At 45.5% G+C, this 17,540-nt stretch overlaps 1 protein-coding gene across 5 annotated transcripts in view; it reads left to right on the top strand.

Moving 5' to 3' along the window:
- Rnf144b (ring finger protein 144B) overlaps positions 1–10,201 on the top strand; it is a 156,460-nt gene extending 146,259 nt beyond the window's left edge. For all 5 annotated transcript variants that reach the window (XM_078020587.1, XM_040282104.2, XM_005329150.5 and 2 more), the window contains 4 exons: positions 232–436; positions 2,062–2,206; positions 5,252–5,341; positions 6,505–10,201. In XM_078020587.1, the coding sequence (XP_077876713.1) occupies positions 232–436; positions 2,062–2,206; positions 5,252–5,341; positions 6,505–6,645 (581 nt within the window). In that variant the 3' untranslated portion in view covers positions 6,646–10,201. The remainder of the gene's footprint in view (positions 1–231; positions 437–2,061; positions 2,207–5,251; positions 5,342–6,504) is intronic.
- The last annotated feature ends 7,339 nt before the right edge of the window (positions 10,202–17,540 follow it).

The raw sequence follows: 17,540 nt of genomic DNA on the forward strand, positions 1-17,540 counted from the left end.
GTAGAGGCAGTGGTGCCCTATTCCATCAGTACCTACCTTGAGAAACGAGGGCAACCTCGTGGAGGTAAGTTTAGACCCATTGTGAAGGCTGACCATGGAAGTCGTCCCCTCTGGTGCTATTACACTTCCGTGGGTGTTGGTCTGTAAAAGAGGATAAGCGAAGGGCAGAGAGCCTCCATCTGGGATCAGGGACAGGCAGAAGAAACAGGTGCTTCTTTCTTTCTGTTTTAGAAGTTCACCTGGACCCCCACCGAACGTGGTGTCCTGTTGCAGACTGTCAGACAGTGTGCCCCGTTGCAGCAAGTGACCCGGGACAGCCGGTGCCGGTGGAATGCCCTTCCTGCCACCTGAAATTCTGCTCATGTTGCAAGGACGCGTGGCACGCCGGGGTCTCCTGCAGGGACAGCCAGCCCATTGTCCTGCCAACTGAGCACGGGTAAGGAAGGGACTGTCTGAGATTATCCAGGGGTGTTCTCGGACACCCAGTATGGGTTCCTGGGAGCAGGGGTGACCATAATGGCATTCAGAGGCTTGTTATCTTCTTATACAACATCCCTGAGCAGTGTGTCAGAGTTGGTAAATCGGTAACATAGCATAATGACCAAAGCATTCCTAAAAGGGATTTTAGTTACTTGACCCAAAAGAATCTTCCAGATATGGTGAGACTAGAGCTTGTGTGAATTTAGCTTTCTCTTGGGTAGAGAGGCTCCATGCTCCAGGGTTCTCAGTAGAAGGTGTGACTTGTCCACAGCCATCTGCTTGGGTGCCACATCTGCCTGCTCGTTGGGGTAGCTTGTTCTTTCTGTGTGCAGAATGAGACAGATTATTTTCTGACCTGATGAAATCGCCAGCTCCTGAGGTGTGCCCATCAGAGCAGAGAGAGCCCAGCAGTACAGTACCAGTCCTGAATTCTTGGGAGATGTAGGAAGAGAGCTTCTCCTAGCACTTTATTCTCTGAAAAGATGGAGCCGAGATGAAGATTTTGTTATGACAAGAAGCTGTGAAATCAGCACCTTTTCGTTTGGAAGGTTCTTTGTGGCAGCAGCAGGATCCTGAGTGAGAGACCTTTATGTTGGATCCTTGCTTGGCTTGAGGCTGTGGCTGCTCTGCATTGGCAAGAACAAAATGCCAGTGTTCTGGGCCGGTTGGCATCGCCACCCCGTGCCCTCCAAGCGTGCAGACCAGTCTTCAGGAAGGGTAATGCTGCCTGGAGGTGCAGACGAGGGGAAAACAGACCTACACACACAGCAGGCATCAGCTCCTTAACCAGATTCAGGGCCCTGGCCTCACAGGCACCGTGAAGAGCTACAGGAGAGGATGCCTGAGTTCTGACAGTGTCACTTGGCATCTGAGTGTCCTTACACAGACACTCTTCCTGAGTCTCTTTCTCCACTAGCAAAACAGGTATGAAAATAGAAACTGTCCCCCACACCCCTCTGTAAGGCTCTTGCAGATACCAAATCTGGTCATAGAGTGAGTGGGCAGCACTCTGTGACCGAGATGCCCCTGGGCAGGGAGGTGGTCTTGAAAAACAAGAGCCAAAATGTAACCTGGAGCTCTGGCCCCTCCCTCCCACCAGTTGGTCCCACTTCTTGTTTTCTGTGCCCCTTAGGCTGTGAGCCTGTACTGGCCTACTCATCTAATATCTTACGGTACTGATTATTGAACCCCACTCCTCCATTTATCCAATGAGCAGATCACTAGATGGACAACGCACGCCCCATTTGGACCCTGAGCCAGTTTCTCTCTGCTGTAGCTCACTCCTCCAATTTATTATTCAGTGCGCTCAGGAAATGAAATATTAATTTGACAAAGCAATGAGTTAAATCAGCTGTGGAAAGTGTAATTACATAATTGACCGAAAGCCAAAGTAAATATTCTTTCTTATTTTGAGTTATCTGAACAACTAATAACCTGTTTCTCCTATTTTTATCCCCACCATTTTTTTTTTGTTTTGTTTTGTTTTGTTTTTGAAAGTGGATTTTAGGCACAGGTAACTGAGAGCTGGAAATCAGTCGATGGCATCAGTTGAATTCAGCTTTCCCTCTATTTTGTTTCCAGGGCCCTCTTTGGGACAGATGCAGAAGCCCCCATTAAGCAGTGCCCAGTGTGCCGAGTTTATATCGAACGCAATGAAGGCTGTGCCCAGATGATGTGCAAGAACTGCAAGCACACGTTTTGCTGGTACTGCCTGCAGAACCTGGACGTAAGTTTCCATCTGAAGAGGCCAGTGTGGTCTTCCCTACACTGTATCTGCGCCACAGCATCTGTCCACAGCTGCTCCTTTAAAAGGTCGAATTTGAGCCTATGTTGTCCTGAAAAAGGCCTTTATTTTTCTTAATGAGACTTCCTAGCCTGCCACATTGTTTTTCTTCTTCTTTCTTTTTTTGTTTTTTTGGCTGTGCTGGGGATCAAACCCAGGCCCTTGAGCTATACCGGCCACTCCCCTCCTACCTGAGATTATTGTAAACCCTTCTTTAGCTACGTAGCTTTAAAAAAAAAAAAAAAAAAAAAAAAAAAAGCTTCTGTTTTAGTGGCATTTCTTTCATGCTTTCTGACCATTTTCTCACTCTAGTTTGTGGGGGCCTATTAGTGTATTAGTTTTGTATTGCTGTTGTAACAGATAATCACAAATCATCATGAATTCAGTGGCTCAGGACAACACAAGTGCATTATTTTGTATTTCTGTACATTAGAAGTCCAACTCAGATCTTATTGGGTTATAATCAAAGTCACAGAGGAGAATCGTTTCCTTTCACTTTCTACCTTCTAGAGGATGCCTACATTGCAAGGTTGATGACCCCCTTTCTCCATCTTCAAAGCCAGTAACAGCACATCTCTCTGCTCCTCATTCCATAGTTGCTGTGCCTTCTGACCACAGCTGGGCGATTCTCTGCCTTTAAAGACCTATGTGATTAGATTGGGCTCATTTGTATTATTCTGGATCGTCTCCTCCACCTCAAGGTCCTTGATTCAATCACACTTGCCAAGGCCCGTTAGCCATTTACGATAACATATTCACAGATTCTATGGCTTGGGCTAGGGATGTCCTTGGGGACACTTGTTCTGTCTACTGTAATTAGATTATTTTCCTCTGTTTGAATTTAAGGAAAACAAGAGTCCAGATCAGTGACACCTCTTAAGGAGCTCTTGTTCAGCAGCACAGCAGCAGTATTGGTTGTGTTTTGTCCCTGTTCCTTTCTGGCTCTGGGGACTTGCCATTCATGTGGCCTGTCTTCTCAGCTCCAGCTGCAGTGCCTTCAGCCTTGTGCCAAGGTGCCTGGTCACCTCAGAGTTGACAGTCTTACTCTGATTCCAGTCTTTCAGAGTCGGGGCAGCATAGAATGTCTGTAGATTTTCCCTCCGTGGGCAGTTTGGACCTATAATATGAGACCAAATCAGTACACGCCCTCCATCATGGCTGGGTGGCCATTCTTTCTCAGCTCTCGGTTTTGGTGCTTGGTTTGCTTTAATTCAACCGGCAATTTCTCTCCGTGAGTGAGAGTGCAGGTGAGAGGGCCGCAGTGTGGCTGGGTTCAGTCCCCAAGGCAGCTGGGCCCAGGAGACTCTCTTCAGGAGCCGAGACTCTCAGGAACTAAATGTGTGCTCCGGATCTCCGTCCCGAGGCCGAGAGAGTCTGTGGGATGTTGTGGAGAACACTGTGTTCTGTCACGATGCCGCTGGTCCTCCTCGAGGTGAAATGGGACAGATGTGAAATGGCTGAGCACACAGATTTTAAGTGTTGAAGCATCTTTTTTGTCTCTGTGTTCTGAGATCCATTTGCTCTGTTTTGGCCCAAGGCATTGGCTTGTCAGTGACTGTTTTCTCCAGGCAACTCTTCTGGGTCACATGACGGTGTTGATGTCTGTGTGTGTGAAGGTTGAGAGCCTGGGGCCGGGAGAAGGGGCCCTGGGTCTGTCTGCCCCAGAGATTTTGAGTGAACTGGGGCAGGCACTGAGTTTGTTCCTGCCTTGACCTTCGTCCCTGCAGTTTCAGAGGCTGAAATGTTATTTTTTTGGGGGGTGTGGGTGTTGCTCCAGGGATTGAACTCAGGGGCATTGACCACTGAGCCACCTTCCCAGCCCTACTTTGTATTTTATTTGGAGACAGAGTCTCACTGAGCTGCTTAGTGCCTCGCTGCCGCTGAGGCTGGCTTTGAACTCACGCTCCTCCTGCCTCAGCCTTTCCAGCCGCTGAGATTGCAGGCGTTTGGCATGGCGCCCAGCTGAAATGATAACAGTCTGCTTGGGAATCCTGTTCCCATGGGTGGCTCAGAGACTCCCCCCTTTGGTTATCTCTCCTCTATGCTGGGGCTTGAACTTCCTCTCTCTGCTCCTTCCATGTCCACCCGTGCCACCCTGCGCCATGTCAAAACCAGCCTTTCCTCTAGCCTGCCCTCGGCTTCTCTCCAGCCTGGTCGCCCCTTGCTGCTGGCCTTACTCACCCCAGGCAGCAGCGTGCAGGGCAGTGTGCTCACATTGTGTTCTTTCCAGGGTTCTGAGTGACTGCTTCTTGGTAGAGCCCAGTGGAGACTTCGGATTGCACGTTCAATACTAGGCCGCCTCCGCTGCAGCTACCATCCCCACTGGCTCCCTCCTCCTCTTCTGGCCGAGTCCTGGTCCCCTTCCAGGCTCTTCCTTGATCCACTGTTCCGAGTGTGATGGGCAGCGTCTTGCTGTCAGCGGTGCTCTCCCTGGGCACGCTCATTCACATCCGTGATTCCTTCCACCCCATGCACTCGGATGCCCAGGTCCCCTGCCCAAGCCAGATCTCTGGACTGAGCTGCCCTTTGGACAGTACTGCCCAGATGTCTCCCCTGTCTGCAGGTTTAGCATCACGTGCAAACCATGATCATCGTCCTTCCCCCAGAGCATCTCTGCGTTGTCACATTTCATGTCTTCTTCAACCCCTGCTCTGTGGCTGAGTCTCCTGCTGCCCCCTCTAGTTGAAACCTTTCTCCGTCTGGCCTTCTCCAGGGCATTTCCCTCTCCACCTCTGCTAATGCTCTCGATGACCTTCCTAAGGTCATTGATCAATTCATCCCACTTTTTTCGTAGAGCCAATCCAGAGTCTCATTGACTAGGATCTCTTTTCACTGGGTGGTTTATAAAACTACCTCGATGAGTGAAAGATGGCAGGCTGGGAGTTCCTAGAGGAGGGTCTTCGTGTCACCCGGTGACTGGTGTGGTTTCTGTCCTCCTCTCTCTCAATTTGAACTGCGCGTTCCTGAAACCCTCCCTTTGTTTTCCAGAATGACATTTTCCTCAGACACTATGACAAAGGACCATGCAGGAATAAGCTGGGCCACTCGAGAGCCTCAGTGATGTGGAACCGCACACAGGTAGTCTGACCTTGGAAGGATGTGACAGAATCCAGGCTGGTGAAGGCTTAGGGGGCCGGCCTCTTTGTCCCCTGCGCTATTCCTTCCTTACCCATGCTGGCCCGGGAGGGGCGGGGGGGGGGGGTTCTGGGGCAGGGAGAGGCCAGAGGTGGGGACAGCTGCCTGAGGATAAGTCATGAGCCAGACAGGCTCCGCGAGGACCCGTGAAGGGGCCCAGGCACCAGAGAGCCACACAGTCCCAGAGCCCCACAGAACGCGGGTGGGTGTCCTGGAACACGGGAGATGTCTTTCCTCAGACCCTGTGGGCACATTAGCTATCAAAGGCCACGCTCTAAAGTCGTGCTCGCCCTGCTAGGACTGAGGTCCTTCCGTGCAGGCCACCGTGTGTTCAGTGGAGGTTCCCAGGGAGCCATGGTTCATTTTCATAGTTTTTATATTTGTCAAAGCCTTTGCTCCTTTTGGTGGAGTTGATGCTAACATCCTGCTGATCATTATTAACTCCACTGTGAGACCCTTGAGGAAACTCAGGTAGAGAACAAGCTGATGCCCACAGTTCACAGTTCTGTTGAGCTTGCAGTCAACTCTGGTTAGCACTCAAGGGTTGGTCCTCACCCTGGACTTAGTCCATTTTATCTTTTTAGTTTACGTCCAGCTCAGACCATTCAGCAATGGCTGAAGTTCCCATAAATGTAACCATCTCTTGTGCCTGAGATGATATCTTAGTCTTTCGGGCTACTATGACATATGTTCATAGGCTGGGTGACTTAAACAACAAAAATTTACTTCTCACAGTTTTGGAGTCTGGGAAGTCTAAGCTCTGGGTGCCAACATGGTCAGATTCTGGTGAGGGTTCTCTTCCTGACTCACGGATGGCCACATTCTTGCCATGTCCTCATGTGACACACACAGAGAGGGAGATAAGAAGAAGCAAGTTCTGTGGTCTCTCTGCTTATAAGGACACTAATCCTATCATGAGGGTTCCACCTAATTGACACCCAGAAGCCCCATCACCAAGTATTATCCCCCTGGGGATTAGAGTATCCACGTACAGATTTGTAGTTGGGGGGACACAAGCTTTCAGTGCATAGGAAATGGTGCAGTTGGAATAACTACACACCTAAGAAAACTGAAGTGCTGACGTCAGCTTTCTTTTAAACTTCCAGGTGGTGGGAATTCTGGTGGGATTGGGCATCATCGCCTTGGTGACGTCACCATTGTTACTTCTGGCCTCCCCGTGCATAATCTGCTGTGTCTGCAAGTCCTGTCGGGGCAAGAAGAAAAAGCACGACCCGTCTACAACCTAAGATGATCTCTGCGTGCACGTGCCACAAACGTCTGGGTTACCTGAGACAGCACAGCGCTAAAGCCCCACTTAGTGATCTTGCCTCCTTCCCCTTGCCAAACTTTGGAAGTGCCTCTGCGTCCAGACTTTGAACTTGCCTTCCAGCCTCAGCATCAGAAGAGGCTGCGTCAGTCCTGGGTGCAAGTGTTCCAGTGTCACCAGAGCTGCCACCGCCGCCCCAGGCTGTGCCCGCGGAGCAGGTGGGGAGCGTTGGGGTTGCTCGGGAGGAACTAACCAACCATTTTATCATCTGGACGATCCCACTGGACTGTTCATCTTCCAGCCAAATCCAAGGAGGCTGAGCGAACGTTTCATATAATAAACGTGTTGTCGCGGTTGGCAACATTCATGCTAACTGAGAAGAAGAGTCTGCTCTGTTTGATTTGAGCACCCTGAGAAACGGGGAAACCCGCTGTAGGAGGGGAAGGCTAAGACTGCGTGTGAGAAATTCTCCCAAGAGCTACAAAGCAGGCTGCTTATCTGAGCAGCTGATAGTTGTGCCTCTGCCCGTTACTGGGTGTGCTGTTCCCAACGTTCCCACAGTGACTTGGCAGAAACACAATGGGTTTCTCTTCCTGTGATCTCAGCTTCAAGCAGTGGAGACTGCTGTGCAGAGGGAGTTGGCCCTTCCCAGTGAAAGGGCTGCGGCCCGAAAACAACGCGGTCTAATTTAAGTGTCTCTCCTTTGGCAAAGGTTACTTTGCTAAGGTGGCCAGCTTGTCTGTCACAGCCAGTAGCTGTGGCCTGAGGGATTGGTTCATATGAAATAGGGGTCAAGTGGTAGAGGCTCAGAACATTCATCACAGATGACAAGGACCTTCCCTGGGATCTTGTGTTCACACACCCAACAGACCTGGGTCTGAAAGTACACGACAGAGTCCATATGTCCACCTAGAAGCCCTGTGGCTTGCAGCCTATCTGGAATGTCTACCCACTGGGCACACATTATATGCTCGATAGTAGAAACAAATATTTCCCTAAAAGCCATTCTCTCGTCCTAGAATTAAAATGGCTCATTATCCATCAACCTAAAGAATTTTTGCACAGTATATATGTAGATGTGGGTTGCAAGTTCATGAGTTACCCAAGGGGATAGACCCAGAAAGATGACTCTTTTTTAACACAGTACTCAGTTCAAATCACACCATGTCTATAAAAACATGCATTGATAACCAAGAGATGGACCTATCTTCCAACCATTCAGAGCAGCTCTCTGAATAATTTAGTATTTCTCTATCTGCAGCTGTTAAGACATCTGAATACTCTCTGTGTGTACAAGGCACCGATAACACAACAACAAGATACGTAAGAAACAAAATGGGAACGCTGTTATATATATATCTGAAAGAGATTTATATCACCTCATTGTGACTTACTTTTCCCATTACACCATTAGTCAGACTTGCATAAATGGGCCTGGAAAGACAAAAACATTCTCTCCAGCGACAGGATGATATTATTGCCATCAGCAGCGCAGCCTGGTGGCTCACAAGAGCTGTCCTAAATGTTCACTGAGACCTCTCCCCAGAGCCAGGGATGCCACACTGGGAAAAATCAGGGCCTGTAAGATTTCCTGAGGTCACTAGATTATTACATTGCTGCTATCCTGGACCCCTGATTGAAGTTGATGTTTTTTCTATGTGATGGAATGTATCCTAAGTGGGGATGTATATATTTAAGGAATTTTAAGTCACACATACATATCGATAACTGATATACATAGAGCACATTCATGGGTCATGTCCTTTTTCATTAGTGTGTACTAATTATACAGAATAATGGGTTCCGTTGTATCATGTTTGCATAGGCATTAACATAGTTTGATCATTTGTCTTGTACTTTTTCATTTATAGTTTGAACTCTGGGAAAACTTTTGAATGGCATCCACCCCAAATAATTTTTAATCATTAATCAGAAATTTCTCAATAGTAAGTGACTTTGAATCTTTTAATACTTCAGGAAAAAAAAAAACAAAAACAACATGAACTCCATCAGTGTATCTCACGTTGGTATAAATATAAATGTACATATATTTGAATGGTTATTTGCTTTGTTTTACACATAGGCTACTTCCTCATTATAGGTAAAGGGCATTCGTAACTGCTCAGGGGATCATAGGAACCCAACTGAAACTGGATTTTTGTACCAAGTTATACCCAAGTTTGTACCAGTTGTGGCAATGCACACCTCTGTTAGTAACCTCTCTGAGCTTGGTTCACAGAGATTCTCCAAACAGGGGCAGATTTCAAGTAACCCGAGTGCTGTGTTCTTATGAATTTGTAGTAAAGGTAGAAGAAAATGTCTATGCTATTTCCTTGGCAAAATTAAAGGGATTTGTCTTCTCACAGACATTTTATAACAGAATTAGCTACTTTTTTTTTTTCCTTTGCCAGGGCTAGGCAAGGGGGGCGGGGGGGGCGGTGTTTGTTAAACTGATTTTAAATAAATGGATTTAATATTTTTTAACGTTGTAAAGTGCCTGAAAAAAATGGTGACTGAAAATGCGTGTGAGTCGTCAGAATCCACAGGAACAGGTGGGGAGTTTGAACCCACACGTGTCTCTGGTGCAACCAGGGGCACAGAGCAAGCCAAGCCAGAGACCTCGTTTACACAGGAGAGAGCTGATGGCCTGGGTATGGGAGGCTGATGCTATCCTGTCCGGTAATCGGCCAGGGACAGAGTATATACAGCTTGTCCCCTTCTTCTTTCAGCTCTGTCTTACTTACCCTGGTGATTCTGTTTTAGGAAAAACGCCTGCATCTACATAAGACTGTTTGGATGTTGTGACAAAGATCTCCTTGTGTTTGGAGTAGTGCAGTCCATTTGAAATAGAATTTAAAAATCCTCCACCAAATTGCAATCTGGTATAATAAGACACCATCCAGAAATGCCACCAGCTATTACGACACACCATCTAGCTGTTGTTGCCCCTTCTAGGAATTTTTTTTTCATGTTATTGGGTAGGGAGGAGGAGGAAAGCTGACTGAAAGCCAGTGTTAGAATCTCAGGCATCCTATTTGTTCATGCCCCAGGTATTTGCTTTGGATTTGAAATCCGTACTTTGAAAGCAGCCTTTGAAAAACAAATAATTCACAGTGTGAGTTTTCTTGGAGCCTGCATCACACAAATCTTATCTATCCAGGTCTGAAAATCTACAGTGTGTTTATTTCAATGTAAATCGCCGGGAACCCTAAGTTTTCTCTGAAAATTATTCAGAATCTAAATATGTATTTCCTTATCCTTCCCGACTCAGTGCTCCTGAATGACCTCTCTTTCTGTTCATGAATAGATGCCTTTATGTGCGTAGAATCCGTGTCTGTGTGCAGCTTTAAGGACAATTTCAGAAATGCCTTAGGTGACTGACATTTGATACCTCTAGGCTACTATATCTCCTGGCGATTCAAGACCCAGAAAGTTTGTTATGTGCTTTAAAAATTGTATTATATTTTTCCAATTCTTTGGGAGGAAAATAACTGTTTTAGTTTCTCTGACCCCAATAAATGTGAGCAGGAAATCAAGTGTGTTAACCTGTGTTGTGCTGGATGATTCTAGACGTTCAGTTTTATCCTCTGAGAACCAACCAAATCACTGTCAAACCTAGGTTCAGAATTTGCAAGAAGTACCAGAATGTGCAACCCCATCCATGGGGGTGAGTCTCGACACTTTGCTGCTTAAAAGAAAGGGAGGCCAGGTAATGGCTTCACTTGTTGCAGACTTTCTTATTCGGGGAGGGAAGGGGTGCCACACTTCCAGTGCACAGGAATTGATCATTATTTAGAAATAGAACTAACAGTATATGCCTTTAATCATTCTGATTCAAAATAAAATGCTGCCTGGTGTCAAAGTCACTGGTCTTACAAATAAATTAAGGTTGGGCTAAGGTTAAGATGAGTTCCATCCTTCCAAAAGCCTGTCAGAAGCCTGTGTTTCCCTGTTAAGAGTTTTAGAGGAAGGACTTAGCATGAGTGTGGGAGGCCCACTTCCCTGGGATCAGTATTCAGGGCAGACCTGGTCTTGGGTTGAGTGCCCGAAGCTGGGGAACAGCTAGAACTTGTGTTTCTCTCAAACTGAAAGCTCACTGTGCTGGGGTTATTGCCTTTTCATTGGATAGAAGAGTGCCCTCAAAGGGTACCTGAGCTCAAGGGTCTACCGTTGACTCATAATTCAGATTTCATTGTCATTGTTTTGGAGAAATCAATAAGATCATATAAAAAACACTCTTGGGTTATGGTTTCTTAATTTCCTTAATCATCTCCTAGAATGTCAACAGTATTTCATTTTCAAAGTGTGCTTACTGTTTGCCGAGCCTGAATTTGCATACTCAAAGAAATATTGAATGAACTATTTTATATAGCAGTGATTTTAATCAATGCCCTAACCAGCAAACTCATTTGCAACGTAAATTATGAATCTAGTGAATCTGGAGGAGAATTATAATTAGGTTTTTCTGTAATTCAATTATTTTAATTTGTTAGATAAAAAATCTTTTTTTTTCTTTAGACCCTAAAGATTATACCCAACTCTACAGCATGAGAAAGAAATGCATTTCTTCAAATAATTTGTAAATAGCAATTATAATGTTTTATTTATATATTTTTGTATAAACTATTAAAAGAATTTTTGAGAATAATCCTGTCAGATAATGAAGCAGACATTAGATCCATTGCACAGAGAAAGCGATGGTTCAGGGGTTAACGTTTTGCCAAGGGTCATACTGCTGATGGGGGGCAGCCAGAAGAGCAGAGGACCCCTAGAAAGCACTTCAGTGCCCATCACCTATCAGTAATGTCAAGCCTGTCTCCACACACAGGTCTGTGAGTTCTTAGGGAATGTACGCCCCCCTCAATTATCTGCCCCGATGGAGATATAGGTAGGAATCCTTTCTATTTCAAATCATCATTGAGAGTGTGTGTTTTGGGGTGTGTGACAGTATGCCAGGGCAGACAGGACCCCCTGGGGCTCAGCTAGGGGATGAGGATGATTCACTAGAGAAATAACAAGGCCCTGCCCGTCTGACTTCCCAATATCAGAAGCACAACAGCCGGCGAATCCGTGAACTTCAGAAGGCAACGTGCCCATCTTTCCCCAGTGGAGTGTGTTCCCACGGTGCCTTTTGATGTTTCCAATCCAGACTCAAAGCCATTGTCCACCAGGTCCAAAGCCTGTCCTAGTAACTTCTCCATCTGGACTCAAACATGTACTTGTGGCCTATCATTAAATAAATCAACGGGCTGTTTTGAAAGCTAGAGATGGGGCTCTGGATAATGAACTTGCTGGATGCATTTATGAAGTGTGTGAACAAGCTGTGCTTTGAATTCCATTTTCTGCCTTTGTGACTCTCAATTTTATCAGGATCCCATTGATTCTCTTTTGTCTTTTTCGAATGCTAAAGCCAGAATCCAGGCTTTTGATGAGGAGGAAATCAGCCTCGTATTAGACCTTTATCTTGTACTTCCTGAATGACCTGGCATGATTTGAGGTGGTGTATTTTCTCTGGGGGCTGAGTGGACAGGTGGTTAACACTGATACTATTGGACATGTTCGAATAAAATGGACAGATGGATTTTCTTCCCCCATGCCCCTTCCTGGTACTGAGGATTGAACCCAGGGCCTGGTGCAGGTATCTAATTTTGGTTTTCTGGAAGTAAATTATGAGACTTTTTGACTCTGGATTAGCCAGTGCTTACATTTTGAACCCAGGCCAATTTGTTTAACTAAAAAGCAAATAAATTTAAAAATTTACACACAGCCCTGCCTTGTGTACCCTGAGTTCCAGCCTGGTCCTAGGACTTCAGCACCACGGCGGCACGTGAACAGGTGTTGGGAGAGGGCTGGCAAATCTGGCGTCACCTCAGGTACAGAACAAGGGTGTAGGGCTGTCTTCTGACCCCCCTGTCCTCTGCCACTCCGGGTGGAGCAGAGTTGGAAGCAGATGCCCGGACTTGCAGTGGGCTGGTTTCTGATCCCGTCCTGGCTCCGTTCTTGGCTGGGGTGTGGTCCAGTCATTTTCCATAGTGAGATTTCATCCCTCCTTCAGGTCAAATCAGGAAGTTTGGATGAAATCCCGAGTGTCAAAGTGTGTCCAAGTGTTTGTTAGAGAGAGGAGAGGAGCAGGAGCCTTTGTGTCATGTGGACTTGTGGCTGCCAGTGTGACGAGTTTCTAGCCAGTGTCCCCAAAGGAGCTGAGAGGTGGAAACTGGGGGATTGAAATACTGCTCAAGCTTAAGAATGTTCGTGGAGGGAGGAACAACACCCTCAAGTGAATGTTTTGTCTTTGTACAAAAATTCCTTCATGTATTTTTTTTCACAAAGAAATATTTCACAAAATAAAGCTCTCTGATTTTATGCTTGATTAAAATGAAGCAGATATGTGGAAAAAAAATATAGAATTGATGTCAACACAATGATCTTTGGAGGGAAAGTTTATTTGTTGTGAAAGCTTGCATTTACACAGTGCCTCGTGCTGTGCAAAGTGCTTTCAAACATGTCTCCTTTACTCTTCCGGTTACTCTAGAAGGTAGATATTAATATACCTGCCCCTGCCCCTAATTCACAGATGGGAGAGGAGACTCGGGGCTTAGGTGACGTGGCACAAGGTCACAGAGCAGGTCGGTGCCAAAGCTAGAACTTGACCTTACATCTTGAAAAAGCCAGCCCGGGACCTCTTAGTATTGTTTACAAATTTTAAAAGCAACTTAAAACAGTGCCATTGTTGACTTCCATTTCTCTAGGTCAGGAATCTGCTGGGTGTAACTGGGTTCTCTGCTGGGAGTCTCCCTGAGCAAGATCCTGGAGTTGAAGATCAAGGTGTTGCCTGGGGCCATGGTCTCCTCAGGCCTTGGGGCCTCTCTCAGCTCACACTGGGAGAATTCAGTTCTTCCTGGCGGCTTCCCTCCACGTGGCCCCCCATCTTCAGGCCCGCCAGGCTCACCAAGTGACTTCCTCTTCTGACACACCCCTGACCCTCATCATTTCACGTTTTTTCGATGGCTAGGAGAGCACACTTACTTTTCTTGTTTTCTAAAGGCATTTTAAGAGTTTCCCTGCCCTGTGAAGGCACACAGTCCGCTTGACAAAAGTCACAAACTCAGGGAAGAACCTGACGTCCCACAAGGAACTTTTGATTTAAAGTCACTGTTGAGCCTGGAGCAGCCAAGGCGTCACCAGCCCTGGGAAGTCCGCCTCGTCTTTTTGTCTTTAGTGGGATGGATTTTCCCAAATGGATTTAGAAAATCTAGTTGCATCTCCCTAACAAAACTTTAGAAGACTCAGGACTGGTTAGAATCTGGTGATGGATTCAGGAAGGACAAGTTCTTTCCCAAGCTGACCCTCCAGGGTGCAGGACGGCCTTTCCACTCGATCCCACCAATAAAGTAGACAGATTTGGGTTAATCAGTCACCGCCTTGGCCCAAAGTCAAGGTCATCACCTCTTTTCCCCTTGTCCGCCAGGGCAGGAATATAAACTCTGGACAGGTACTTCAGATGTTTTGTACCAGAAGAGCCATTTTTCTGATTTGGAAGAGACGAGGCGGAGAATGAAGGGTGAAAATTCGCTCGTCCTTTATAGCCTTGGACAATTTACAATTCCTCTTGACTTCAGTTTCTTCATCTAGAAAATTAGGAATTATTATCTAGGTTCAGTACAAATCTAACATTTTGACTAAGATGGACCCCAGACTCTCCAGTCCCTACTGTGAGCCCTACCGTATGCATGCAAGCAGGTGGTAGCACAAGGGAAATTCTCCTTATTAAACAAGGAACTAAATTATGACTAACTTCAGAAGGTGAAATATATTACCAATTTACTTAAAAATGAACAAATTCAAAGAACAATGGTTGAAATTCATGGTTTGTCCACAGCTCATGGAGGTTGAAAAGACCAAAAAAAGTTGCTTGGGGAATTTCCAAGATATATTTCTGCTAGTAACTGTATTAAAAATACCAGTTTTAATACAGTTACTAGCTGTTCTTATTTGGAACACATCACAGACTATTCAGTCTCAGTTGCTTGTGGCTGATCACCTTTTCTCTATATTTCTATTTTAAATTTATGGTATATATGTACATGTATTAATGAATAGTATATATATATATATATATATCTCCACACACACACACATATGTATATAATATAGGTACAAAATGTGTGTATGTACAAGAGTATGTGTGCGTGCCTGTGAATCAATGGGAGGGAGGTTGGTGGATGTATAGGCACATCTATTCAGATACAAAGAAATTTTTATTCAGGCCTAAATAAATTTCACATTCAAAAATAGAATACAAAATGAATTTTGGATTTCAAAAACACTGAGTTAAGAAATAAGAGTTAAAAACAAAAAGAATGCTTTTGGAAACATCTTGATTTTTGAATTGACAAGGGCTTATTTCTGGATATTGCTTGAAACCTATAATAAGCTTCTCCCAGAGATGAGTGTACTCACTGGTGACAAAGTGTTCCCACTTGGGCTTTTTAACAGCAGAGTCCTTTTAAGAGTAGTCATACTAGAGGCCCAGGCTTCATGTTAATAGCTAATGTTACAAATGTTTCATAACCAAACAAGTAAAACCAAGACTTGAAAGAAAATCTTCTGGTTTCATTTGTTACCGCTTTGATGAAAACAGAAATGTGTATTGATGGCAACTTAAAATGAAAGGATGAGAAAATGGAAATGATTGTGTCTTTTCCTCATTCCTCATGATCTGTAAGGCATTTCCCAAACATTGCCACAAAAATGTCCTCCATGGGAGTAAGAACTTGTATTTTTCACCAGAAGGGACAAAAGATGACCCGCAAGCCTTGTCCCATGATGGCTCAGGGATAGCTACCGGTTTGACATCTCTGGTCTTAGCGTTCAATTTCATTGCTTTTAAAATTCATTTGGAAGTGACCATCTGCTTGTTATTTTGATTTCATTTTAAAGATGATATTCTAAGTTATTGAAGTAAAAGCAACTTTGTAAAGATGTTTCGTCTTCAACCTGGTATCCTCCCAGCCCTGGTGCAGCCATGGGTCCACAGCCATGGGTTTGAGAGGCAGAAGGCTATGGCTGGCCGTGGAGGTGCATCCTCAAGGTGGCCATCCACCTGTTGAGCACACAGAGCACCTTCTTTATAGACGCAGATGGGTGGCATTTAGCTGCCGAGAGGCGCAGTCAGGTTTGGAGAAAGGACTACTGAAAGGTGAGTGCGTGGGTCCTGCCTGGTCAGTGGTGGCATAGACAGGTGGCCCAGACAGGTGAGGGGCACAGGTGGAATGAAGAGGAGGGCGGACTTTTCTTTAGGCAGGCAATGCTGCATCAAGTCCTTGGACGATTATTAGGACCGTGATCAGCAAGGGCATCGTAGAGGAGGCATAAGAAGAGGAAGGTGGCTTGTGACTAGGCACATTTAGCTGAAATAAGCCAGAACAGAGCACTGTGGGGCGGAGGAGAGTGAGGGATGAAGGAAGAGGCAGCCTTAAGTGCCAGGGTGCTGAGTTGGTGTGTGTGTATGTGTGTGTGTATATAACGGAGATTCATTTAAGGGTTCCGAGCTTGGGAGGTGATATACCAAAGCCACATTTTAGCCGTTGATCTGACAGCAGTGTGTCAGCTAAGTTGTAAGGGGGAAGACTTCCAGTAGCGTGGCCAGTTAAGGTACTATGCACACGTCCAGGCATCTTTTAATGGGGACTCGGTCCAGAGGACAAGTGTCTACAGAGGAGTGTGCACAGGAAATGAAAAAGAAAAAAACAAAAGGAAAAGAAAAGAAAAATTTTATACAAGACAAAACCACAAACCAATAGCATTTTGCATTGGGGTAATCCTATCATCCACAGAAGTTCTGCTTTAACAAGTTTTCTGTGATATTGTTTTCTTCCTCGAGCACTTGACTATATTATTGAATCTTAAAACCTCCACACGATAGCTGTCCATCTTAACCTGCCAGGGTCCGGCTGCAGCAGAATAACGGGGGGGGGGGGGGGGGGGGGTGACGAATAACTTCTGTAGATTGATGCAGCAGGAATAGGAGCCGTTTATTGTAGGACAACAGAGCTATTTATACATTTTGCACAGCTTATCTTAATTAGCATAAACTAGATACATCAGTCAACCAATCAGGAATCTCCACACTTAATGGCTCGCTTTTGTTACTTCTCAAACCACTCCCTCTGGCATTTTGCCAGGCACCATCCAGACTTGTTTACAAACTCTAACATTTCTCTGGCAAAATACCACGTGTTATTTTGACTTGTCTACAGACCTTAACAATTCCCCCTTTTGTTTAATTTAAATAACGACCATAGTGGTTTTACAGAAACACCATAAATAACCTGCTACAAACAGAAAGTGAGGATACAAAATGTAACAATACCAAGCCAATTAATGGCTCCATGCAAGAAGCCCTTGGAAAAATTATACCAGCAATGACACTGTTAGCAAAGATATCAAGTTACAATTTGTTGTACATTACAGTTTGTTGTCTCAGTCCAAGTAAAGCAGTGTCTCAATAGATTAACTCACAGTCCAGGTAAATCACAGTCCAGGTAAGTTCTGCAGGCAGCTAGCTTAAATCACAGTCCAGGTAAATTCTGCAGGCAGCTAGCTTGAATCACAGTCCAGGTAAGTTCTGCAGGCAGCTAGCTTAAATCACAGTCCAGGTAAGTTCTGCAGGCATCTAGCTTAAATCACAGTCCAGGTAAGTTCTGCAGGCATCTAGCTTGATCCCAAGTCTCGTCTGTTTCTCAGCCAAAGTCTCCTCCGGTTTTCAGGTTTTCAGCAACACTGGAAATTCTTCCTCTTTCCTTTTCACCGGCACTGGGATGAAGGCAGGAACTCTGCAACGCTGGCTAAAGAAAATCTTGTAGCATTCTACTA

The sequence above is a fragment of the Ictidomys tridecemlineatus genome, chromosome 8 (assembly GCF_052094955.1).
Source record: "Ictidomys tridecemlineatus isolate mIctTri1 chromosome 8, mIctTri1.hap1, whole genome shotgun sequence".
In the NCBI taxonomy this organism is placed as follows: domain Eukaryota; kingdom Metazoa; phylum Chordata; class Mammalia; order Rodentia; family Sciuridae; genus Ictidomys; species Ictidomys tridecemlineatus.